Source organism: Megachile rotundata, chromosome 12, assembly GCF_050947335.1.
Source record: "Megachile rotundata isolate GNS110a chromosome 12, iyMegRotu1, whole genome shotgun sequence".
In the NCBI taxonomy this organism is placed as follows: domain Eukaryota; kingdom Metazoa; phylum Arthropoda; class Insecta; order Hymenoptera; family Megachilidae; genus Megachile; species Megachile rotundata.
Window position 1 is genome coordinate 16,465,053 of NC_134994.1, and position 25,307 is coordinate 16,490,359.

General features: G+C 46.0%; 4 protein-coding genes across 18 annotated transcripts; 1 reads left to right on the forward strand and 3 right to left on the reverse strand.

The window, feature by feature from the left end:
• Window positions 1-9: 9 nt before the first annotated feature.
• Window positions 10-2,267, reverse strand: Miox (Myo-inositol oxygenase). The gene is made up of 6 exons (XM_003701488.3): window positions 2,017-2,267; window positions 1,579-1,762; window positions 1,293-1,501; window positions 1,092-1,228; window positions 779-1,009; window positions 10-708 (listed from the first exon to the last, which is right to left on the reverse strand). Exons 1-6 carry the CDS (start codon window positions 2,032-2,034, stop codon window positions 600-602), a joined length of 888 nt encoding a protein of 295 aa, XP_003701536.1. The 5' UTR covers window positions 2,035-2,267; the 3' UTR covers window positions 10-599.
• Window positions 2,268-4,017: 1,750 nt separating this feature from the next.
• On the reverse strand, window positions 4,018-13,749 carry su(w[a]) (suppressor of white-apricot). Of its 6 annotated transcripts, XM_076538375.1 has the most exons (9): window positions 8,186-8,326; window positions 7,859-8,101; window positions 7,253-7,422; window positions 6,947-7,152; window positions 6,569-6,794; window positions 6,231-6,313; window positions 5,985-6,158; window positions 4,551-5,920; window positions 4,018-4,437 (listed from the first exon to the last, which is right to left on the reverse strand). In XM_076538375.1, the coding sequence occupies exons 3-9, from the start codon at window positions 7,272-7,274 to the stop codon at window positions 4,275-4,277; spliced, it is 2,244 nt and encodes a 747-aa protein (XP_076394490.1). In that variant the 5' UTR covers window positions 7,275-7,422; window positions 7,859-8,101; window positions 8,186-8,326; the 3' UTR covers window positions 4,018-4,274. The 6 variants fall into 6 exon arrangements, with proteins under 6 accessions (XP_076394490.1, XP_076394491.1, XP_012136399.1 ...); XM_076538376.1 differs by lacking the exons at window positions 7,859-8,101; window positions 8,186-8,326 and adding an exon at window positions 13,628-13,749; XM_012281009.2 differs by lacking the exon at window positions 7,859-8,101 and having other exon boundaries at window positions 4,018-4,434; window positions 8,186-8,519.
• On the reverse strand, window positions 8,649-11,787 carry LOC100879808 (beta-1,3-galactosyltransferase 5). Of its 3 annotated transcripts, none has more exons than XM_076538401.1 (2): window positions 11,128-11,787; window positions 8,649-10,990 (listed from the first exon to the last, which is right to left on the reverse strand). In XM_076538401.1, the coding sequence occupies exons 1-2, from the start codon at window positions 11,258-11,260 to the stop codon at window positions 9,894-9,896; spliced, it is 1,230 nt and encodes a 409-aa protein (XP_076394516.1). In that variant the 5' UTR covers window positions 11,261-11,787; the 3' UTR covers window positions 8,649-9,893. The 3 variants fall into 3 exon arrangements, with proteins under 3 accessions (XP_076394516.1, XP_076394515.1, XP_012136401.1); XM_076538400.1 differs by having other exon boundaries at window positions 8,649-10,996; XM_012281011.2 differs by having other exon boundaries at window positions 8,649-10,963; window positions 11,128-11,784.
• Cadps (calcium-dependent secretion activator 1) lies at window positions 11,949-24,872 on the forward strand. Of its 8 annotated transcripts, XM_076538353.1 has the most exons (17): window positions 11,949-12,272; window positions 12,450-12,651; window positions 12,737-12,843; window positions 15,892-16,459; window positions 16,518-16,685; window positions 17,017-17,508; window positions 17,587-17,993; window positions 18,069-18,533; window positions 18,594-18,953; window positions 19,126-19,365; window positions 19,479-19,781; window positions 20,093-20,259; window positions 20,335-20,786; window positions 20,931-21,089; window positions 21,152-21,268; window positions 21,351-21,586; window positions 21,657-24,872. In XM_076538353.1, exons 4-17 carry the CDS (start codon window positions 16,037-16,039, stop codon window positions 21,859-21,861), a joined length of 4,194 nt encoding a protein of 1,397 aa, XP_076394468.1. In that variant the 5' UTR covers window positions 11,949-12,272; window positions 12,450-12,651; window positions 12,737-12,843; window positions 15,892-16,036; the 3' UTR covers window positions 21,862-24,872. The 8 variants fall into 8 exon arrangements, with proteins under 8 accessions (XP_076394468.1, XP_076394467.1, XP_076394473.1 ...); XM_076538352.1 differs by lacking the exons at window positions 11,949-12,272; window positions 12,450-12,651; window positions 12,737-12,843 and adding exons at window positions 13,685-13,824; window positions 13,906-14,173; XM_076538358.1 differs by lacking the exons at window positions 11,949-12,272; window positions 12,450-12,651; window positions 12,737-12,843 and adding an exon at window positions 13,799-14,173 and having other exon boundaries at window positions 19,479-19,782; window positions 20,103-20,259.
• Window positions 24,873-25,307: the final 435 nt, after the last annotated feature.

Genomic DNA, 25,307 nt, shown 5'->3' on the forward strand with positions numbered 1-25,307 from the left:
TAACGATAATTGTATCAGAAATAAATTCTTTATTCGTAAGCAAAAACTAGTGACAACGATTTATTGGCGACTCCGCGACGAGCATTCGGGAAAATCTCGTTTCTAACAAACTCGATCGGTCAATCGGAAATTAGTTAGAGAAGCGAGAAACGAAAACGTCGCGAAATCTCTTGGGCAAATCTAGCGAAAACGTTAGGCATCGGAAATTCGCGTCGGAAGATTAGGACCAACAACGAGGGAAAAGAAAAACGCGGATCGCGTGCGACCGTTTGAATTTTAAACGATTCCAGTTTGTCGAGCGATCACTCGATGAGTCAAGTTTCCGACCGAACGCGACATCCTTATTCCCCGTTACTCATTCGCCCTCGACTACGTTGTTAACGTTTTCACCGAGTCACCACCTGTCGTCCGTTCTACCGTTTCGCTTCGTTTCCGTTTCTTTGGTAACGTGCCCCGTTTTCAGATTCTCCGACTGGTTGAACGCTAAGAAACCCCCGGTTTTTCCAACGATTCCCAGCTCCAAGTAACGAGCTCCAAGTAAGAATAGTCGGATCGAGTCTCGGCGGATTCACACTCCGATCCGGTCCGCTTGCTGGATTTTACCACTCCAACACGCCGGGGATGTACTTCTCGATCAGCGACTCGTAGTACGGCCAGAGTTTCTCGATGTCCGGTACCTCGCTACTTTTCGTATACAGATCGTGTTTGCTGCGAAATGCAACGCGTCCAATCCGTTAGCGGGGATAAACTCTCGCGAAGAGAGAGCTTTCGTACTCACTTGAATTGATGGATCCACTTTAGCATCTGTACATCCTCGTCGGTACAAAAATGCATATAGTCGCCGCCAGCGTGCCACGGGTAGAAAGAGTGATAACGAATCATAGCCAACGCTTCCTTCGGTAGTTTCGTGTTATTGTGTACCAACACTTGATACAAATACTCGTCGTGACCCCAGGACATTAGAAGGTTGTCGATGCCGCACTTTGGCTGATACATGCCGTATTTGGTGCTTACGCGAAAAAACGAACGTTTAGATCGATCGCGAAAGGGAAGAAAGCGGTATCGCTCGAATCGACGAAAGCGAAGCTTACTTGTATCGAGAGTCCTTGCCGTCCGGATTGTCCTCGAAGCTGCTTTCTCTGTAGACGATCGAATCGGCCCAGGCGCATCCGACGGGAAACGTATCGCCTACCACGGCCCATTGCGGTTCGTCGAAGAACGCCATTACCTGAACATCCAACGAACGATAGGACGCGATAGTCGAAATACCGGCGACGCTTTGCTTACGTTACCTTGCCTAAATCGTGAATCAAACCGGTCAAGTGGAACCAATCCAAATCGGGATGCTCCTTTCTGATAGACTCCGCGGTTTGGAAGGCGTGCACGATATTCGGCAAGTCGGTGTCCGGATCGCTCTCGTCCACCAAATTGTTTAACTTGATCAGAGCGTCCTTTATCGTCATTTTCAATTTGTCGAATCGCAGCCATTTCTTCATACGGGCTGAAACGAGAATCGAGAAAATCGATTCGGGTCTTTCGCATCGAATATATACTCTTATTCGCGAAAACGCTACTTACACCTGACGAATTCGACCGTTTGGTTGGCGTGCATCTTCTGATAGGTTCTACGAACGCGTTCCTTCACCGGATCCGTCGGATCCTCGGAATAATTGCGAAACTCGCTCTGCAATTTCCCCGCGTAAATCGGCTCCGGCCGATGCTTGTCCGATGGGTCCAGAATAGTTTGCCGTTGCGGCAGTGCCTAGCGTCAAACGAATCGATGCTTTCGCCAAAACTTTTCTCCTTTCTCCGTCGCGTCGCGTCGCGTTCGAAAAAACCGTCATAGCTACTTTTTTCTTCCGCCGAGATTCGACGAAACAACGAACGAACGGAAAGAAAAATGGACCAAGAAAAGGAGTCGTAACGAGAGATCTATCGATCCACCAGGCTAATCGAGACGGTTCTTCGATCAAACGGCCAACGCGTGTCCCTCGCTAATATGCCGATGATACTTACGATCGTTTTGGCCGACATCTGTCCTGTATGTCGATATAATCCGACGGGTATCGAATACGCAACACCGACTGACTAGTCCCATGCGGCCGACTTAACTTATAAATCTGAGGCAATTCACCCTTGACCTCTGCTTGATCAAACTATGGTCACGTGTGTAATGTTCCATACACGCTATCTCGTTTCACCACATTCGCGCTCGTTCCTAAACAGACGAGCAAAAGCGATGAAAAAAATATCGTGGAATTTAACGATTTACGAGTAGAGTAAACTTCAAAAGCGTCGACCGATCTCCCCTCGATTCTCTCCCTACCATCGCCGCTTAAATTCTTTTCCCGCGAAACCGAACGCCCCTTCTTCCTCTTCTTCTTTATCGTCGACGTCTCCTCCTCCTTCTCCTCCTCCTTTCCGCTCTTCGACGCATTCGTCGCGGTTCCTCCGTCGCCGATTCCTCTATTTCTTCCCTTTTCTTTCCCGCCGATAATTCGTTTGTCCTCTTCCTAGTAAGAATTCTTTTTTCAAAGCGCGCTTCGCGATGTCAAATCCGAATACGGTTATATAAGTAACGAAGGACTTAATTGGACGTAATCGTATCGAAAGTGGATGCGCGAAGAATATCGTAGTTGATACGCTTGTGAATGATATTCATTATGCGACGAAAAAATAATTTAGATTCTTCCGGGAACGAGACGCGACGATAGAATTACGGTTACCGGTATTTTCCTAGCAGGCTCGTGAAAGACCACCCTATTCGGCGAGCGATTACCGAGTTCTCGAAGTTGCGCGACGCGACAAGGCGCAACGGAGAGGAGGACGGAACCGAATGAACGTATTACGCGAACGCATAAAGATTCTTTCGAACGGAGAATCAACGACGCTTTCAACCGTTAGAGTTTGCCTCTCGTTTCTCCTCTGTTCCCGCTCCTACGGTATCCTGTACGGCGAATTCCTTCCCTTTTCGAGCGTTCTTCCTATAATTCCTCGAAATCGTTATTCTTTCTTCGACGAAATCGATCGCGCTATCACGCTCGCGTGACGCTATTAAAACAGGTGTTTGCTCGCGATTCGAAGCGCACGCGCCTTTTGCGTAGTTGAAACGACGCGTTCTCGATTTATTAAACTCAATTACGCGACAATTGATTTGGCGCAAAAGGGAATAAACCCTCGGGGCAGTTTATATTCGATCGGTGTTAAGTGCATAACGCATCGATGCTATTTTCATGCTAGCAAATTACCGAGGAAGAACCACTGGCTTACTTATTCGCGTCCACTATCGAAGCCAGGAGCGTAGAAGGGCTGCGCGGAGAACGAGGAAAGCGAGCAAGCAGGACACGGCGGAGAGGAAGAGTAAAAAGAAATCCGACCAGATTACGCGAGTCGTCTTCGTACCATCCCGTTGCGCCGCGTCGCGTCGTATGCTCGTGGAATACTTTAAATCGATAACCTTTGCTATTACGCAATCGACGCACCGTCTATCGTGAAAATTCGCATCGAACCGGCTATCGCCGAACACGCGACCGCGAAGAAAGACTTATCCTCCTGCCCCCCTTCGCGTGCGATCGAACTCGCATATTTTTTGTAATCGGTCGCGACAACAACCGACGGATCAAAATATTTTCCTCTCTATCGCAACGTCTCTGTACTTTTTTATCGCGATTCCCGATAACTCGAACATTTAATCGTGTCCTTTCTAAACACGAAAACGAAACGAGAGGTATGCGAGTGCAAAACGCGAGCGAATCGTATCTCTACGGCTGCCCGACAAAAACCGATTCCGCAATTATACATATAAGCAATAAGTTCCTTCCGCCGAACGAACAATATACACGCATGCGGTACGAACGATACTTTGTACATTTCCGCGTTCCCGATAACTTTACTCTTATCTCGACGTTTCACCGTTCGAACGTTGATCGCGCGCGAACGAGATCGAATGGAGGAAAAGCGACATGAAAAAAAAAAGAAAAAAAAAGAAAAAGAGATGGCCGATTATCAGATACGATCTTCTAGCTAAAAATTTCTCTTTATTCTTCGATCTTGTTTCCCCATTTTCCATGGTTTGTTCATTTCTTGGACAAAAGTCGTATTAAAATTATCATTGTAAATACGCGCGTACAGAGGCGCGTATCGTAGATATTGCGTATCGTTGTATATGTACAGTTTTACACGTATCAAAATGTTCGCAATAGGAATAACGAATAACGGATACGGATATCGAATAACGAGTAACGGATAACGGACAACGGATAACGAGCAACGTTTCAGGGTGAACTCGAATCCGAGTACGACGAGTTGCTTCCTCTTCGTCGCGCGTTGTGCTGATGCCTTCGAGACGGTGTTCTCGACGGAGATCTGTGCTTGGACGATGACTTTTTGCTCTTCTTGGACCTGTGCGATCGAGAACTACTCGGACTATCGTGGCTGCTATAACAAACAGAACACACAGCTGCGAGAAAGAAAGGAAAAATATCGTAATAGAAAGAAGACAGCTTTATCGTATCGATGGACGGAGACGAAAGCCAAGATCCGTCGCGTACCTTCGGTGCGAACTTTTCTTCTTCTTGTGTTTCTTGTGAAATCTTTGTCTGTCCGCGCAACTTGGCCCTCCGCTGGGACTTCTCGATCGCGGTCTAGATCTTTTACCGGTCAGGTCCGCGCTCTTCAGTCTGTCCATCAACGAGTTGCCTCCGGTCCTCGAGTCGCACGATTTCGCGTCGTCCAAGGACGGCGAAGGTGACGGAGACGGAACGGAATGCACCTCGTCCGAGTCGTCTTTCCTCGCCGGTTGAGAAATACCAACGATTCCGCCGCTATCGTTGCCGTTTCCGCTACTACTTTTCGGCAATACCGTCTGTATTTGGCTGAGAAACGCTGCCGCTTTCTTCTTTCTCTCCAACTGAAGTTGCCTCTCTCTGGACGTAGCGGCCAACTTGTCTCGCGCGGCAGCGACCAGTTTATCTTTTATTCTCTCCTCGTTCTGTTTATTGTGTCTGATCTCCTTTTGACAATCCTCGAGAATTTCGTCGGTCAGATCGACCAGCTCCTTCTCGTCGGTCTTCGACTTTTTCTCCGACTTGCACGCCGCGTCTTTCTCCGTCGTTCCGAAAACGGTGAACAAAGCGTGCTGTTCGGTAGAGTCCGGCGGCGAGCTCGGCTTCGAAGCCGAGTTACCCTCTTTGCTCTCGTTTTCCATCTCGTCGTCGCTCTCCTCCAACGGAAGCGCGTTTCGCTTCTCGATTACCCCGGTTTCACCCTCCTTTGGTTTTTTTATGGAGAACGACACCGTCGTCACTTGCTTCCCACCTACCGGTCCTCCCCCTGATCCCATCGGCTGCTTCACCCTCGAGTCGCATTTCTTCTTCGCTTGTATCATTTTCACCCGCTTTTGTACCTCCTCCATTCTTTGCTGTTTCTTTTGCAGTTCCTCCAACTTTTTCTGCTTCTCCTCCTGCGGTTCTTGTTTCCGCAGTAATTCCTCCTCCGTCAGCACCTTCGGATTCACAGCGCCCTCGTATATAGTCAACTTGTGCGCGTAGTAGCCGTGATACTGATGCGACAATTCCAAAAAATTGAATCGCGGATCTCCCTTATTCTTCACGATCGCTTCAAAGTCTCGACCATTCTTCGCTACGTAGCTGGCCATTTTATCGATGATTATTTGCACGTCCGCCGGTGGTACGATGAACGAAGGTCTACTCAATTGTTTCTGGGACGTGGTCCCGTACGGCACCAACGGCGATTGACATTCGTTGATCGCGACGTGACCCGCGAGCGGATCGGTCGCTGCCGCGGTAGACGCCGCGTTCATCGCGGCCAACTGCAACGCCGATTGTATCTGACCATTGGGTCCGTATATCACCGGGCCGTGAGAATACTGTACAGGTGCCGCGGCATAAGGACCGTATCCCTGTTAATTAATTAATTAATCGATTTATTCATTCGAATTAATCGAAAGTTATCGTCGACCTTACCTGCCCCGTCACTGGATGATAATACCCGGTCGTGCTAGCCGTCGCTTGCGTCACGTTCTCCGGCTGTTGCGAAGGAACTTTCGAAGGTGGTGGTTTCCCGGTGATTTTATTCACGAGCATCGAGTATGCACAGTCCGCGGATGGTTTGTACTGTATGCTCGGGATACTAGGAGCCTACGCGAAACGAAAACGTAGATCGTGGGGTCTGTCGAATGATGCGCGCGGGACACCAACGATAACACTTACCGCCTCTATCTTGGTGAACGACGGCGCCAAACTCGGATGAAGATACGGTTCGTCGTCTTGGTCTGACGATCCTTCTTCGGGTTCTATCATTGAAAAGAATACGTAAATGAGTAGAGCGTCAAGTTGTACGGCTACTAGTCGTTCCTATGTATCGCAGAGCATCTGTACATGAACAAAAACACGTAAAAGTACTTACGGACAGAAAAACTAAGCGGAATCAAAGTAGAGATCAGTGGGTAATGAAATCCTGCTTTAAATCTCCTCGATTATTACGACGCGGCGGTCTCGCGCTCGACCGTATTACCGTAAGACTCGTTTAAATAAAACAGCATGCGTACCAGATTCTTCTTCCTTCTCGGGCTGCTTTTCAGGATTGTACTTTCCACTCTTGATAGCATCTAACACGTATCTATAATATCGATGCAGCGGCCCGTCTATCGACAAGAAGGAAAATTGTGGATTGTTCGCTTGCTTCGCTTTAATCAAGATCTCCATTTGGCCCCCTTGACGACTTATAAACAACGCCGTTTTCGTTATGATGGCATTCAGTTTTTGCGTTTCCGGCTGTTCAAGAACAATAACAATAACACGCTCTATTATAAATACTGTTCTACATTCGGATACACGTATCGCGTTCGATTATCGCGGTATATAGAACGCGGTGTTTACGACTCGCTCGCGTAATCCCACCAACGATTACTACTTTCTCTACCAACCAATGGAATACCGTCTGGTATTTCCAGATCAGGAGGCGGTACGAAAGCCTGATCCTCCTCCTGGGATCCTTCGGATCTTTTCGGACTTTGCGAATCGTCGCACGCGCTCTTCGAACCACCGTTCCCTTCCTCGTTGTAATCGTACGCCACCCGATTGTACGCGTTCTCCGAATCTAACGCTTGGTGCAGTCTCTTTATTTCTTCCTCTGAAAACATACACGCGTTCCGTCGCGTTATCGCAAAACTGCTTCTCCAGATATCCTCGGTTCTTCTTTATACCATAGGCCACCTATTTAATTACCCTACCGTGATACATCGAGTCCTCCATTTCGTTGTTGTACAGAGACCGATATCGCTCTTCGTCGCAGAGTTGTTCCACTTTCAGCTCATCTTCCGTCAGGATCGTTCTTTGATCGAATCCACCTGTCGGTGGTTCGTATATCCGTAAGTCCCCCAGCGCTCCGCGTCCATCGTATCTATACACATACAATGCTCGTGTTAGGGAAAGAAAAGGATGTTGCGCGTTTTCGAGAATTTCCTCAATTTCGGCATCTGAAAATTCTGTTACGGAGCAAATAAACCTCTGTCAAAGTCTCATTCCTCTGAAATAGAATAGAATTATAGAGAAACTCGACGACATACCGTCGCGTATATCGACACGATCGAGAATCGACGACGCGTTACTCTACTTCCTCTAAACGATATTACGTATACTTTAGAACCTTTTCCTAATCGAGATCGAACGACGTGTCACAGACCGACCGAATACGAGCGATCCGCGATCGTTCGTATCCGTTGGTTGAACGATCGCGGCGGTACAACCGAGTCTACGAACGCTAATACATACCATGCTGACCGATTGTATTACCTACAATCGTCAGCTGCCGTTTGTCTCTCTACGCTGTGTCTCACCTTGCTGCTGCGCCGACGGATCAGCCACGAACACCACGAACAACTTCACGAGAGCGCGTTGCTCTACGGCCGTGCAGAACGCGTATACCGCGCTTCCACACCGCCCGTTCACAGCCAACGCACCTGCAGAAACCTTAAACAGTCTCCAGATCGCTTAGCCGCACGTTAACCGTTCGTAGTTGCGTTTTTCCGACTGCTTTGCTGCACTTTCTTTACTTTAGTTTACTCTGATATATCGTTCTTCTAAAGGTTACATGTACGGTGCATTTATGCAAGAATAAATATCCTAGATGATTTGAGAAATTTGTCTAGGTTAGGGAAACGGACCTGTCTATTTTCAACGTGTTATCGCCCATCCATGGTATCAAATGCTTTCCTTGATCAATCATTTTCGCCTTGTCATCATCTCGAAATAATTTGCAGCTATATCCAAACACCAGCAGCTCCTGCGGTTCCTCTTCTCCATTTTTTTTACGCAGAATTCCCGAATCTACCATCCAACGCTGACTTTTCGATGCCGCCATTTTCCAACTACTAAAATTAACGTTTCACCTTCTCCGGTGCCGAGCACTCGCATCCATATCTACACACACACACACACACACGCACGCATCAGATTAATCTGAAGTTATCCCGGAACGTCGCCATGTCGCGATGGTACTTTCCAGTATTCGATACCAGAGGGCCGATCACGAAAATACGCGCGTAAATACGAAATTGCCTGGTCCAATGACCGCGAGTCGCGTAACGTCGATCTATGGACGGGTTGTACGGGAATAAAAATGTAGAATTAAAAAAGTTGAATGGATTTACTTAATGATAAATTCAAGTGTACAACAACGCTTGAGCACGACTAAACTTATTCGTTTACGCTATATGTCGTGTATATACATATGTATTAAACTTACGTATCGAAAAATAAGGCAGGTTCATACAACACACCGATGATATTGTTTTCAGCTTTGTAAATTGATAGTAAAGTGACGCGTATAGATTAAATTTCGCGTTACACAGGGAAAACTCGAGATTCGGTTCGTGTACAGCGAGATTCGTTAAAAAATTAAATGTATATACGTATACGCTTCTCTCGCCGCGACTCGTTCTTACTTTCTAACTGTATTCGTAATCGATTTCGTTCAGATTTCATTTTATTTTCGTGATAAAAGTCATGGTGAAACGAGTACCTTCGTCGAAGGATCGATACTCGGCATAATATACCCGAACATGATGTTATTTACGGCTCGCGCGTAAATATCGAACGCTCGCAATGAAAATTGTATAAAAAATAAAATATAAATTATTCCCGAATAATAACTAGTCTAGCTACTGTATGGAATGTAGAGAAATAACGTTAGTATACCGTACAAGCACGATTGTCAATACGAACCGGTGATCTCGAAACAAGTAAACACGTTCAGCAAAATTGTTCGTTTACGTCGCAACGCCGTACGCTCGATATGTTCGTTACCGCTCGATATATCCGTTTCCGCGCAATATACCCGTACGCGTACAGCATAGCGTATAGTATGGTATAATATAATATCGTATTGTTTGATTTTAAAAAACAAACTTTGCGAATACTAGAATAAAAATATTACGCTATTCACGTTCGTCATAAATAGAGGACAACGTTTTCGAGGTAGCACGTTAAAAGAAAAGCTTGCAAGCTTTTATTTGAATTTTTTGGAAAATCACTCGTGACGGTGCAAACGATTCCATTTCGATTAATCATAGACACTGCATCGAATACACATTCGTTTTTTTCAAGCTATCGCGTTTCTTCTCATGAAACAAATATCGACGCTTTAGCTCGCTTCTTTTTTAAAGCGATTTCTAAAGCGATTTCTAAAGCGATTTCTAAAGCGTGCGACTCGGAATAAAGGAAATCTCTTGAAATAACTTGATCGCGAGAAAAATTGACGAACCAAAAGTTTACGCATACAGGGGAAAAGGATATTCGATTCGACGAGTATAAATTTATACCGATCTTGCAAACTAAACGAGTTAAACAACGAATAGTTTGCACGAGCGATATCTATAATTTACATTCGCTCTTTCCATCGAGCAACTTCTTCCAAAGATCAAATTGTTCGCTGTATTTCACCATATGAATGCTGATACCACGTTGAACGTTGCACGCGCTGTACGATATTTTCTTATTTAAAAATTCGTTAGCGTGCGTCCTCTTAATTCCTAATTTGTCCGCGACGATACCGGTCACGAACACGTCTTCGAGTTTCAGATACGTTTGATCCAATGCGGCGTCGTAGAGTTTGCGAACGACGTCGCTGGACAACAGATAAGCCGGGCCAGTAGTAAAATCTGGAAAAACGGCATGCTTGAACTGAGTACGAGATACGTAATACTTGCTCTTTTTATTCCTGATCGGTTTCCATTTCTTGGCCAGTCTACCGAATATCACGTTTTTGTTTTTCGCGTGTTTCATTATAAAAGTTTGAAGCCGCGGAACATTGATAAACATGTCATCGTCGGTCTTTAAAAGAAATTTAACCTTGGAACAGTAACTGTCTACCCATTCTAGGGTAGATATCGTCTTAAGCGTCAAATTCGAATAAGAATCTAAAAATTTTCCCCGTATAATATTATTATAAGTCTTTTGCTCCTTCTTCAGAATCATTTCCACCTTTGGGTCCAAGGTTGCACCCAACATAAATAAAATTCCGATGTCGCTTCTTTGACCAAAGTGACCCCACGTTTGTCGTATAGCCATTCGAGCCTCGAGATGGGTCGGCGCAGACATTATTATTATAACCAGATCCATTTCTTTGCCAAAATTTGGACAGCTCTCTGGAATCGGAACAGTATGACCAGCCTCGTAAATAGCGCGCAAAGAATACTCGTTGAAAGCCGTAGAAACTTGTTCGCTTTCCACGGACGTGTCCTTGACGGAAGACAGAGCTCGAGAACTAGAAGACGGTGGCAACATCGTAACCAGAGAATTGGATACGTTACTGGTATTTTGCGAATTGTAAGAACCTATTATAATCGAAAGTTCTACGGAAGCGTTCTTCGATGGAACATTCGCACGCTCTTCTAGACTCGTGTTTGCACGCTGTTTGTAAGCTTCTCGAAAGGGTGGTTGGCCTAAATATAAAATATATATATATATATATATATATATATATATATATATATATAGAGATAAATAAAAAACATAGAAACGATATAAAATACATGGAATAAGTTATTGGAGAGAGCTTTGTTTAAGAGAGAGGTGAAAATTATGAGAAAGTTTTAAGGATACTTACTAGTGTTCCGAAATATAGAATATCGAGTTACATCGTAATAAGTAGTACGGTAATACGCGTAAAATGTTAACGCGATCAATCCTAATATAAGGGTTTGCAGAGGACGATTACGAACATATAATAATTGATGCATCGCGAAGTGCTTCTTCGTTCGCTTATTTTCCTTCGAATGAATCTTTCTTCGGTCGCGTCGCGTTGTAACGTATCATCGAACAATTCCAAGAGCGACCGATACGTTACGGGTTCTCGTTAACTCCGCCACTGATACAAAGTTGTTGTCGAAGAGAATCGGCGAATATTTCGACGAATCAGCTACTCCCATGCTGTTACACTGTAAGCGATGATATTTAAATCTTCTGAAATTTTCTCCGCTTCATTTAACAGATTTTCAAACACGTTCACCGACAGATGGTCGTTCGTCCTTTAAATTCGCTTTATGCGAGTCTTGTGTTTAACCAATAGCCAAAACATGGCAATTATTCACGCATCTCGTTAGAACTCGGTACAAACCAATTTCTCAATTTCTACACAAACAAGTATTTAGGTATATGTATACATATGTCGTGTATAGAATTATACGCGGAAACTAGCGTAACACGCAAACTAGCGTAACACGCAAACTGTTTCGTCAAACAAAACGGTCGCCATCATTTTGCTGATCGCTGCTACTACTACGACTGTACGTGACGAATCGATACATCTCATATCGATAGAATCGATGTATCGTACGTTACGAGAATCTCGATAATTCATTATTCGTATCCTCTGTCGATTAATTTTGTCAGCTTTACTATCTCGTGTGTTTGTACGTAGAACATTAATATTCTATTGAAATTTGAAAATAGTACCGTAATATTGACTACCTACATATATAGATATTTAACATTTCGTTTATATCATTGGTCGTAAATCTATCGTAGTCACACAGTGTGATACAAAGATCGATCCACAGAATAATTTCGGATCATAAACGAAACGTAAAAATGTCTCGTTTTGCGAATAAACGGAATTTTTCGTAACGATAGTTGATCGATTGGCGCTAGATGGTGCTAATAGTAATGTTCCGAAGGAGCGCGCGCGCGTCAATATGTATAAATTTAAAAATCAAGATTCTCGGCTATGTTATTTAGGTAGAAGGGTATCTCGTAAGTATATAGCTTTAGTTCGAAAACGAATTCGAATTATAATATTCTTTACATGTACATAGATCAAATTGATAATTAACATTTCAAATAATTATGTTTTCTAAAATATTTAAAGTATTTAAAGCAGTCCAGACCAGACTGATCCTGTCAATCCATGTACGTAAGATACCTTTTCAGAATTTCGTTGTATTCGGCAACGTGCTCATTGATACGAATACGCGAGGAAAGAGATTGAACGAAATGAAAACGACTAAAGTATTTCGAACGATTAGAAAGGAGAAACGACGACGAGGTAAGAGAGCAGAGAAAGAACGTAGAGGGGATGGAAAGAGAAGAAACGAGAAAGAAAGAATAGGAAGAAAAGAGACATCGCGCGAAGGTATTTCGTTCTAAAGTTTGTGATTATAGGTATGTATATGAGGAAGTACATACAAAGAATTGATCGATAACCTATTTTTCCGTAGTTGGCGCGGAGCCAGAATTTCATAGAAATACGCTGACTAAATAGAAAGACGGACAGCGTAACCTCGGCCTAGGTCACGAATGTTTTCAAAGTTGTTGAATGATTTCGGTAAGTTGTATCGATTATTCGTAAGAAGCAGATCGGCCGTCGATCACTCGACTGGTCGTTGGGCCGATTAAAAACCGATCTGTACGCTCTTACGAGATCACCTTCGTCTTTTCGTTAACAAGCAACAATCGTGCGGGCTCGAACAAACTCTCCTATCTTGTTGCGAGTATACGAGTGGAAAACTTACAAGTTTCGAAACGTTGGCGTACTATGTCGGCAAATTCGCGCGGAACTCGTGTTTTATTTCAACTAAATTTCAAATTTCATTCGTTGCTTTATAATATGTTGTTATTGCGGACAACAGTGACCAGTAAAAGGAATTTTAAAAGAGGATTTTAAAAGAGGAAAGCTGATTTTTTTGAAAGCGGAAGAATCGAATTGATCGAGAGCCGACAAGATGGAAGTAGGAAATATATTGGAACAGGGGTCGAGTTCTAAGAGAAATTTTTTTGATCGCAACAACGCGAAGGTAACGGCAACAGCAACGATGCCACCATCGACAATCGCGCGCACTCGATCGATATTCTCCCACTGCTATTTTTTTCGTCTCTACGTGCCACTTTTCTTACCGCGCGTCTTTATTTTTTCTTCCTACTTTTTCCTGCTCTTTTATAAGAGATAAGAAATATTTGGTATCCAATATCTTTCTCGACACCGCGTATTTCATTCTCCCGTTTATTATTCGTGTCTCTCGATTCGCCGCCACGCTTCTCATTATGTTTCGGTAAATTTTCAACGCATACACGATCAATGATATTTCGTTTTATCGACGGTTTCGTAATACCTTTTTTCTTCTCGATTCTGTTCAGGTTCGTAGAGCGCGTCGCATCTATTCGTTGATCGTCGAGAGGGCCTCCCTAGCGGCGTATAGTCGACGCGGCGCGGCGCGGCGCGGCGCGGCGGTCCCCGTGTCGCGTCGACGGCCGGGGTTGGTGTTGTGCGGCGTCGGCGTCGGCGTCGGCGCTATCGTTTTCACGGTTGGTCAGTTGACGAACAGAGTCGGACGAGTACGTTGGTTGATCGCGATCGTCGGGAGTTGAATCCGTCCACTCTCTGTTTCAGCCTATTACACGATCGCTGAAATCATTGCAATTTTGCCGAATCAAGTCGAACATCGAAACACGAGGGTTGTTTCCCTCTTTTCACCGCCGCGACCACGTCGCGTTTTCGGTGCGTCTCCAGGAGGCGAGGATTCGATAGCGAAAGAAAAAAAACGAGCTACGGCGCAGCGACATTCTCGAGTGCGTTCGAACGCGATAACATGAACGCAAGATGATTTGCCGATATTCAGGGTCATCGTGGCCACGCATCGCTTGAGAAAAAACAGAAGGTTGGTTTTCGCTGGTTCGCAATAACGATCGGGAAAAGGTTTAGCACGTGCGCATGCACGAAGGAAGAACGAACGCGATACTGATTACGAGGGAAAGAGCGAGCGATCGAGCGAACTGTCGAGTCAGAGCGGAAAAGAACGAGGAAGAGAGGAAGGAGATAAACGGAGAACGATAAAAGTAGAGAATTTCCTCGAACAAGTAGATTCGTAGTCGAAACGTTTCGATACGCCGCGAACGGTGACGAGGAGGAGAACGACGGCGACACAACGACAGCGGCGGCAGCGATCACGGGGGTTACGAGGGTGACGAACATGACACACCCATCCGATCGCTCGATTCGGCATCCGAGCAAACGGCCGAATAGCCGAAGGTTATTTTCAAGTTTACAAGGTTCGTGTCGGGTGTCCGATATAGCACGAAAACGATCGTTGGAAGACTCGTGAAGTGTCCGCACGTCGAAATAGTGCTCCTGTCATCGGTGATTGCACGTGCTTCCATGCTTGCCCGTCTAAAGGCTAAAGGTAGCGCGGCATGGATTACCTTTCGAATCTTTCTCGCGCTCTTCGTCGTTCTTTCTTCTCCGACTCGACTATTCGGTCACGTCTGAACCGGGGAGAATACCGCACGAAAAGGGGACAGACCGTGAAGGCAATCTAATCGAAAGCGAAAGGCCCCGTACGTTTCGTCTCTCCATTAGAATATAATCTCTGTGAACTGGTCTTAATCGTTTTTAGGTTGAATTAACGCGTAGGAAAGTATACGGTGTATTTTATACGTGCTCGTAAAACACCGTTAGGAAGAGCTAGTTAGGAAGAGCTAGTTAGGAAGAGCTAGTTAGGAAGAACGAAGAGTACTCTGTACGTCGATAATTTTCTACATCTGTGTGCTTACGCGCTACGATAACTGTCCTTGTTCGTTCGTGGAGCGAGACATTGCTTACGAGAGCGCGTTCGATGCGAACACCGATGTTAGACGAGAGAGAAATAAAGGAAAGAAAGGAAAGAATTATAAGAATAATTAAGTTAAGGCAAAGAGTAGAGCGTGAAAAATCGATACGAAAGGAAATCGGTTGTCGGACGAAGCGGGACTATCGAAGGCGCACACGTGTGCGATGTTTATAGCGGGAAAGACGAATACGAAGAGAAAGAAGTAGGTTGTACAGCGAACGATGTTCGAGCGAGACAGAGCTGTCGGCGGGTGTCACGTTTAACGAGTTATCGACGTTACGCCCGAAACATTCACGTATCCGGGTTGAACCGCGTTAAACTCCGTATACGGGTAGCAGGGATTACTTAAATAGAAAAAAGTTCTAATTAATCGGAGAACGTCGCGATGTTATAAGACGCGAGAGAAGTAATCGCAAGATCGGCCTTCTTTCCTACGGGATTCGGACGCGCGGGTTGAACGCGCGAGCTCGCGCGCAAGTCAATCCTCGATCGAAGAAGAAGGAAGTAGATTCGCGAAAGAGCAACGAGGAGGACAGGGCCGAACAGAGACGAACGGTGGCAATCGATATTCGTCGCGTTTGCACCGGCAAACGTTTGTTTTTCTTTCGCACCCGCAATCCGACTCTGCCCGTTTTTCGCTATTGTACGTATGCATGTATCCTCGCGTTCTCCTCGTCGGTCTATCCGACAGCGAGCAGACGGACAGGACAAAGATAATTAAAGACGGGGAGAACACGCGGAGGTTAGAAGAGAAATTGGTTCGCTCGTAGGTGTTTGCCGACGGAAGGAAGGAAGGAAGGAAGGCAGATAAAGAGAAAGGAAAGAAGGGGAAAAGAAAGGGAGGAAGAAAGCGAGGGTAGGCCTCCTCGCGCGGGAGGTCTCGATCAAACGAAAAGTGATTCCTGAGAAAGCGAAATGATCGACCCGAGCTCGTCGGAGGCGGAAAGCGAGGAGGACCAGAGTCCTCAACACGGAGCCGGCGGAGGCGGCGGTGGCGGCGGAGGTAGCGGGGGCGGTCGCTCGTACGGTGCCCGTAGACAGATGGGACCCGGAGGAAGTCTCGGTGGCGCGAGCGGTCCCGTATCCGGAAGCGCCAACTCCATAGCTTCCGGACTGACCGCCTCCCCCGGTGGCTTGAGTCACGGCACGATCGGGACGCCCAGAGCCGGCGGCGCGGCCGCTGCTCAGGATGGCGGCCTGGACCCGTCCAGTCTCGGTGCCGCGAGAAACTCTCTGTCGCCGTCGATGACCGCCGCGCAGGACGCGGCCAATTACGCTCAGAGACCTACCAGTCCTTCGCCCTCGGTCGCCAGCGAGAAAACCGAAACCGATATTCAGGTAACGATAGACCAGCTACCGTTCGCTTTCCTTTCCTCATATCTCTCGTTTTTCGCAGGACAAACAGGAGCGCGAGGAGGAGGAAAGAAAGACCAGGATACAGCTGTACGTGTTCGTTTCGAGATGTATCTCGTACCCGTTCAACGCCAAACAGCCCCTGGATCTACCGAAACGCCAGTTAAAAGTGACCAAACAGCAACTCGAAACCATCAGCTCGCGTTTCCAGGTGATTCGACTCTTTGGCGCGTTCGCGGATGCTCGCGAACGTTGTCTAACCAAAAGTCCGCTTCTCCGATCTATTCGATCCGACAGCCGGATCAAGAAGAGGCGGGACGATGGCGGGACGATGGCGGGACGAAGGCGGAGGCGATCAAGGAAACCTTTCGACGGAGACGCTACGCGTTTCCGAAGCCGTACCCGGTCTCACGGTTCTACGCAGGAATTCGAATCGTGCCGATGACCTTCGCCTTCGCCTTCGACCGTGTTCGTTCATTCTCCGACGCACCGGAAGAGAGTCGATTATTACTGACTAAATGGAGCCTCGTTACCGTTTACAGGGCTTTCTGAAGGGAGAAACGCAGATCATAGCCGACGAAGCGTTCCGCAACGCCATTCAGAATTACTACGACGTGTTCTTGACGTCGGATCGCGTGATACAGATGGTGCAAAGCGGTGCTTGCTCGCAACTCGACTTCCGCGAGGTATTCAAGAAGAACGTTGAAATACGTGTCCGACGCCTCCCGGAAATCGACGGATTGAGCAAAGAGACTGTGCTTACGTCCTGGTTGGCCAAATTCGATTGTATCATGAAAGGTACGGGCGACGAGGAGACCAAGAGGCCTTCCAGGATGCAACAACAGTCTTTGATTTCGGAGATGATATTGTCGAAGGAGCAGCTGTACGACATGTTTCAGCAAATACTCGGGATTAAAAAGTTCGAGCATCAGCTTCTGTTCAACGCCCTCCTGTTGGACTCAGCCGACGAACAGGCTGCCGCCATCAGGAGGGAGCTGGACGGTCGCCTCCAGAAGGTGAACGAGATGGAAAAGGTAGAGTGATTTCACGCGCTACTGTGTACTGTACGCCGATGGTGTACTGATCTCGATGTCGCGTCGGTCTGTTCGTAGAACCGCAAGCTCATGCCGAAATTCCTCCTAAAAGAAATGGAGTCGCTCTACATCGAGGAACTCAAGTCGTCTATCAATCTGCTGATGGCTAATTTGGAATCGTTACCAGTCTCGAAAGGTTCGATAGACAGCAAATACGGGCTGCAGAAGCTGAAGCGCTACAACCACCGTCGAGAGCGCTCCCGCTGCCGCGGCCAGGGTTCTCTCGTTAAATTGGAGAGCGATTCCGCCGATTCGGAACCGCAGCTGAGCAAAGTGGACGTCGGTCTAACTTTCCAGCTAGCGGTGGTCGTGATGGAGGTGAAGGGCTTGAAGAGCTTGCCGCCGAACAAGATCGTTTACTGCACAATGGAGGTCGAAGGGAACAAAAAGTTGCAGACCGATCACGCGGAAGCCTCGAAACCTACGTGAGTAAAAGAGCGTTGCCGTTTCGTTAAATTCCCAACTCTCTTCTGACCGATCGCGATCGCTTCGACGGCCAGGTGGGAGACTCAGGGCGACTTTACGACGATGCACCCGCTGCCGGTGGTCAAGGTCCGCCTCTACACCGAGAACTCGGCGATGTTGGCCCTCGAGGACAAAGAGTTGGGCAAAGTTATCCTGCGGCCGACCCCGTTCTCCTCCAAACAGCCGGAATGGTACAAAATGATCGTTCCGAAAAATTGTCCCGACCAAGACCTTCGTATCAAGATCGGTTGCCGAATGGACAAACCGTTCAACATGAAGCACTGTGGTTACCTGTACGCGATGGGCAAGTCCGTGTGGAAAAAGTGGAAGAAGCGGTACCACGTGTTGGTCCAAGTGTCTCAGTACACGTTCGCGATGTGCTCGTACAAGGAGAAGAGAAGCGAGCCGTCGGAAATGATGCAACTGGACGGTTACACGGTCGATTACATCGAACCCGTTTCCGCGAACATGATGGTCGGCATGGACTTGGACGACGGAAGGTAAATCGTGACCGCGCTGCCCGTTCCTTTTCTCCGTTTCGACGTCCGTTCCGTCCGCAGGTTCTACTTCAACGCCGTTCGCGAAGGGGACAACATCGTGTTCGCGTCCGACGACGAGAACGAGTGTCAAACATGGGTGATGGTCATGTACAGAGCGACCGGTCAATCGCACAAGCCGACTCCGCCCGTTTCCGTCGCGGACAAAAATTCGGCCATCAGCAAGATACAGGGTGACGCGGATCGCGCCAAGAAACACGGCATGGAAGATTACATCAGTGCCGATCCCTGCAAGTTCGACCATCACGCTTTCTTCAAATTTCTTCAAAATATGGTGCTCGATTATCGATTGAACGATCCGTATTGCTCCCTGGGTTGGTTCTCGCCCGGTCAAGTCTTCGTACTCGACGAATATTGCGCGAGGTAACTTTGCTCCCTTCTTCTCTCTTCTCTTCCTCCGTCTCTGCTCCCGTCTCTGCTCCTCAACGTTTCCTCCACGTCCGCGAATCGCCGACACGCAACAACGGAAATAGAAGAGAGAGAGAGGGAGTATTAGCGTTTTTGACGGGCTTTTCGCGTTTGATCGTTTCTACAGGTACGGTGTGCGCGGCTGCTTTCGACATCTCTGTTATCTGAACGATCTACTGGACCGAATCGACCGAGGACTCATGATAGATCCGACCTTGCTGCACTACAGTTTCGCCTTTTGCGCCACCCACGTGTACGGTAATCGAACCGACAGGGTCGGTTCCATCACTCACGAGGAGAAGGAAAAGTTTCAAGAGATTAAGGAGAGGCTGCGGCAGATTCTCGAGAAACAAATAACGAATTTTCGGTAAGCAGCCAAGTGCTTTTCTCTTTCGTTTTCTCGCCGTCTTCTCGCCGTCTTCTCGCCGTCTTCTCGCCGTCTTTTCGTTAGATCGCTTCTAATCGAGCGTAACGAAACAGGTACAGTTTTCCGTTCGGTCGACCGGACGGAGCGCTCAAGGCTACCTTGTCCCTCCTCGAACGAGTGATGATGAAGGAGGGTGTCAGTCCCGTGACCCAAGAAGAGGTAAAAGCTCTGATCAAGAGTTGCCTGGAAACGGCCGCTCTCGTCAATTACACGAAACTATCCGCCGAAGCGAAGATCGACGACGACCTCAGCGGCGAAGTCTGCGTCCCGCCCAGCAAAAAACTCGAAGATCTCATACATCTCGCGGAAATGTGCGTGGATTTGCTTCAACAAAACGGAGAACATTACTCGGAGGTATTAGTTGGGTTTCTCTAACTGAATGTCATCTTTCAGGATCCTCGAGGAAAGAACGCGGTGCGTGCTCCCTCTCTCTATTTCTCTTTTCTCTCTGGTCTCTCGCTTTGCCGAACAAGCGAATTCAGGTTGTTCGATGATAGAAAACTATAGTAGGGAAAAAAATCGATCGGATACACGCACCGCGTACTCGAGAATTCTTTGCTCAGGGCGACGCTACGCGATCCCACGCTTGCCCTGAGCGGAACGAAACCCGTGCCCGTCGTCGTATATGTGTGACGTCCAATATTTTCACGATCCGCTCCTACTACACTGTACCGCAGGCGTTCGCCTGGTTTAGCGACCTCATGGTGGAGCACGCGGAGATCTTCTGGTCTCTGTTCGCCGTCGACATGGACAAGGTGCTCGCGGAACAGCCACCGGACACCTGGGACAGTTTCCCGCTCTTTAAAATCATGAACGACTACCTGCGCGAAGACGGTACGTTCGTTTCTACTTGTTCGCGATGCCGCGAGCTTCGAAAAAATTCTTTCCTTTTCGTTTCGCTTTCCACAGACAATCTGAAGAACGGTAGATTTCATCAACATCTTCGCGATACGTTTGCGCCGTTGGTCGTGCGTTACGTCGATCTGATGGAAACGTCGATCGCTCAGTCGATTCACAAGGGTTTCGAGAAGGAACGCTGGGAGATCAAGGGAAACGGCTGCGCCACCTCCGAGGAGCTCTTTTGGAAATTGGACGCCCTTCAGTCCTTCATTCGCGACTTGCACTGGCCGGATCAAGAATTCCGTCAACACCTCGAGCAAAGGTTGACTTTGATGGCCTGCGATATGATCGAGTCTTGCATTCAACGAACGGACACCGCGTTTCAACAGTGGCTGAAGAAAGGTGTAACTTTTATATCGACCGATTACATCATACCGTCGGAAATGTGCGCAATGGTGAACGTTATTCTCGATGCAAAAAATCAAAGCTTCGAACTTTGTACGATCGACGCCGTTGACGTGGTAAGCCTGTTTATCGTTTACCATTTGCCACTTCCCGTTTACCGTCCTCCGTTTTTTTCTCTCCCGCATTCCGTTTTCTCGATTCCGTTTTCGTTCCATTACGATAGAAATAGATAACGAGTCGATCCCGTTTCCTCTCTTCAGCATCAGTATCACGCCAAGATCGACGATTTGATCGAAAAGACCTCGGCTGCCATGACTCAAGGAATGATCAACAAACTGGTTACCGTATTGGAGACTACCCTTTCGAAGTTGTCTCGCTACGACGAAGGATCCTTCATAGGCTCGATTCTCAGCTTTACGGTACGTAACATCGATTACGCGGCCCGTGTCCGTGGTTGATTCTTTAACGGGACTCTTTCCAGAAGGTATCGGGCAGCGGTAAAGAAATGGGACAAGCCTACGTGAACTTTACGAGAAACTGCATCGACCAGATTCGCGGCAAAGTATTGGACGAACTGTGGATCTTGACGTTCTTCGAGGTAAGCGGTTGATCGAATCGTCTCGGTGTTGCCTCCGCGATTACCTCGATGCGTTTATTACCTCGATGCGTTCTCTTTATAGCAATGGTATACGGCGCAAATACAAATGCTTTGCAACTGGCTGTCCGAAAGGCTCGATCACAGTTTACACTTGTATCAGTGTACCTGTCTCGCTCACATCGTGAAGAAAATTTACTCGGACTTTGAGTTGCACGGCGTCATAGAGGAGAAACTCAATTCAATGACATATCAAACTATATATAAGAGGATGCAAACGGAAGAAGCGACTTGTGCCTTAACCAGCGTTCAGAACGAAGAGTGAGTACTCTTGTACGCGTTACGTCCTGCCTGGATTCGCGATCTTTAACGCCCTGCTCGCGTTTTATAGAGGACTTTCGGAGAACGGTAACGACGACGAAGTGGAACGACCAAAGACCAAGGTAACGATCGTCGAAACGATGGCTGGCGATGACGCGAACTACGTTTCCAATATTAGCAACGTCACTTCGAACGTTGTTGGAAAAGTTGGAAGCATGTTTGGCAAGGGCATCGGTGGCCTTTCTACGAAATTTGGCGGCGCCAGTTGGTTCTAATTCTCACCGTTACTTTTTTCTCCACGTCTTTAGCGTTATTATAATTAACACTATTACTGCTTTTATTTATCTTACGCGTATTACTTTCATTTCTTTCTACTTTGTCCACCCGATAGTTGTTCTTTATAATCATTATTATTATTATTATTATTATTATTATTATTATCATCATTATTATTACTACTATTATCGCGATTATTACCGATGATCGTTATCGTTTACGGTATTTTGCAAAAGTGTATTTTACAGACGACTAGTAAGTTTCTTTGTCTATATATATATATATTTATATACATATATATATATGTACATAAAAACAAGAGGGAGTTTCGACGACAGACAGAATTGTCCGCAGTACGATTTAGGAAGACGTTTCGAAGTACGATTGTTCGGTACGATCGATCGAGAAAATAATTTTTACCGTTTCGACGTCAATGCGTACTCTTATTTTTCGCCGACCATGGAACGTTCGTTATTCGATCATGTTCGTTCCTTCGAAAGTTCCCAAATAATCACTAATCGTAAATCGTAATTGGTCTAACGTCTAATTGTATAGAAAAAGTTGTTCGAAAGTCGTGAGTCGTAAACGCGCGTGTATATATATATAATATACCATTCGATAAATAGTGTAAATAGATTTTATTTCCATGCTTTGCAACGAACAGTCGTCGTCGACTACCATCGATATCGAACCGCCTTATTTTCTCTATTCTTTCTTGTAGATTGTACGAAAGGTGGGCCATTTCGATATCGCGCTTGATTTAACGACACCGGAGCAAACAGAAAAAGAAAATAATTTCGATCGAAATCGCCAAGAGTACGTTTACGAGAATCGAAGGCAAGTTTCGTAAACTCGTCGTCTGTCTCGAATAATTTTTCTTCAAGAGGCTTTCGAACGAACGAACGATCGAACTAACGACAAAAACGAGAAAGCTATATGTAATCGATACCTGGCGATCTGTCTTCCGATCGATACATATTTTGAAATTTAAGCGTGCGCGAAAGAAATACGTGTTTGTACGTTTTGTTCCTGTCTGACGTACTAAATGAAAGCTGATCGACGTTGATTATGATGCAAACGACACGCGATACTTATATTTAAACGTACTACATATTGATCGAGGAGAATGCGTGCAGCATTCGTGAACAGTTATTGATAGCAGTTTCTTTGTACATACATACTTTAGCAAAATCGATAAACGAAGGAAAGGAGATTTTTATATAATGTAAATTATTGCGTTTAAACGCGTCTAATCGTACGATGGTGCGATTCTACGCGTGCTGGTCGTCGGTGAATAGCAGAAAAATATGTCTTTCGTTCGACGAGATTCGCGTAAAAGAAATGTTTCTTAGATTACTTTTGGCAACAGTTCTTCGCGCGTAACTCGTATCATTATCAGCTAGATGTATTTGAAATTGAACAAACGCGCGTCGGTTATACTTTGTTATTTCGCATCGCATTTCGTACATACGATACAAACACGAATACACACGTACACACACACACATACACACATACACACACATGCGAATACGCGCGCGAGTTCATTGTTACACGTTTAGTGGTACTGGCATGGGACAGATTAGAACGCTCGATAAATCGAATGGATCTCGAATACGAATTATCCGAAAACGTCTTGCTTCTGTTCGTTTCGATGATTCGTCGCGCGTGCCGTGATCGATGTCCCAGAAATAAATGCCAAAAGTGGTTATTCGAGGCCTTGAAAAAAAAAAAAAATAACTTAACAGTATGATTTAGCGACAGAACCGCGTGTAAGTCTTTCGACGGCGAACGTTGAACGTAACGGGCATTTTTTCATCTCGGACGGAAATTACGAGCGCTAGTTCGCTAATTCCGTTGGAACTATGAAAAAGAAGAATGTGACCGTGAGTAGTGGACTTTATCAAAAAAAGAAAAAAAAGAAAAAAGGGAAAAAAAAACAAAAAACAATTAAAATTAAATCGTTGTAGCATACTTGCAATCGATGCTAACGGTACTACACAGTTATGATTATCATTCTTACTATCGACTATTCTCTTGTAATCTACGACTAATTAGACTAGAACAATTAAGAAAGGGTCTCTACTTGCTCCAACGATAATACTCCCTCTCTTTCTCTCTCTATCTCTCTATCTCTCTTTCCCATACCCAGGTCTCCATCGTTCTTTCACAAACCCTTTCCTATTGTTCTTTATTCCCCTTGCTTTTCATTTGGAACTTCCAACTTTTTCAACCCGTTTCGTTGTTCGTCAGCCAATTCTATTCGCGCGTTTTCCTATTCTTCTGTTTTTCATAGCCGCACGCGGCATACACGCGCACAGAGTTAAACACGAAGAATGACCTCTAGGTAGAAACCGATAGAAACGAATACAGCAGAAATGTTACAGAGACACAGACACAGACACGGGTACAGGTACAACTGTAGATAGGAAGGTGGAAACGGGGCAAGAAACAAGTACATTAGAAACACGTAGCCCGATGTTTTCGACCCTTTATTCGTTTCTTCGTCTCGCTATTTGACCTCGATCGAGTTACCCTTATTTTAGTTAAATATCATTGCAGAGAGTCTTTTACTACTCTAGCCGGTGTTCTATTCGATTAAACTTTTATGCAGTTGTTGTTCTCTCGTTAATAAAATATCCGACAAAAAAGAAACGACCACGGTTCAGAGAGTATACCCAAATTTAATTTCCTCTCTTGCGATATCGGCGCACGAAACGTCACGCATTTCGTCATTTCTTCACGTAAGTTCCATCGAGCATCTATTCGTCTCTCTGTACGTACACGCGTATAATCAGGACTCTAACGTCTTAACGCCCTAACACGGTTACGATCCGAGCGTCTACGCGTAAAACGCTGCTCGCGCGAATCTTACGCTTAGCGACTTAAACGTACGCATTTTCTATAAAACCAATCATCATGCACGCACGCAACACGCATTTTCACGTAGCATTGTCATTGTACCAAAAGCGAATACTTTTTGTAAATAAACAATATGCTAACGTTGGTACTCTGCTGGTAATCCTTGCTCCAAGGATTTCTATTTTCTATGTAAACCATGCTAAACCATGCTAAACCATGCTAAACCATGTTATTGATCATCTAGATCGCGAGTAATCGACCTTACCGTTCTGGCTCTTCTTCTTTACAAACCGGTACATAACTTCGAATCATCGGTTTCGGTTTTCATTGTTCATTAAATTGGCCGCCAGTTCGTTTTCTCCTTTATTATGTATACCTTTCCCTTCTTTCTTATTTACGCGTATCTGTACGCGTCAATCAACCTAGCTCACTCTTGCACGCGGGTATCGGTATGTATACGCATTTAAGTACGAATTATCCAAGCTGATAGGACTTAATCTATACAACTATATAATTTTTACTGTTTTTTTGTTTTTTTTCGTTAACGGCGTGTATCGCGGCTATGCCGAGAGCGCACGTTTCG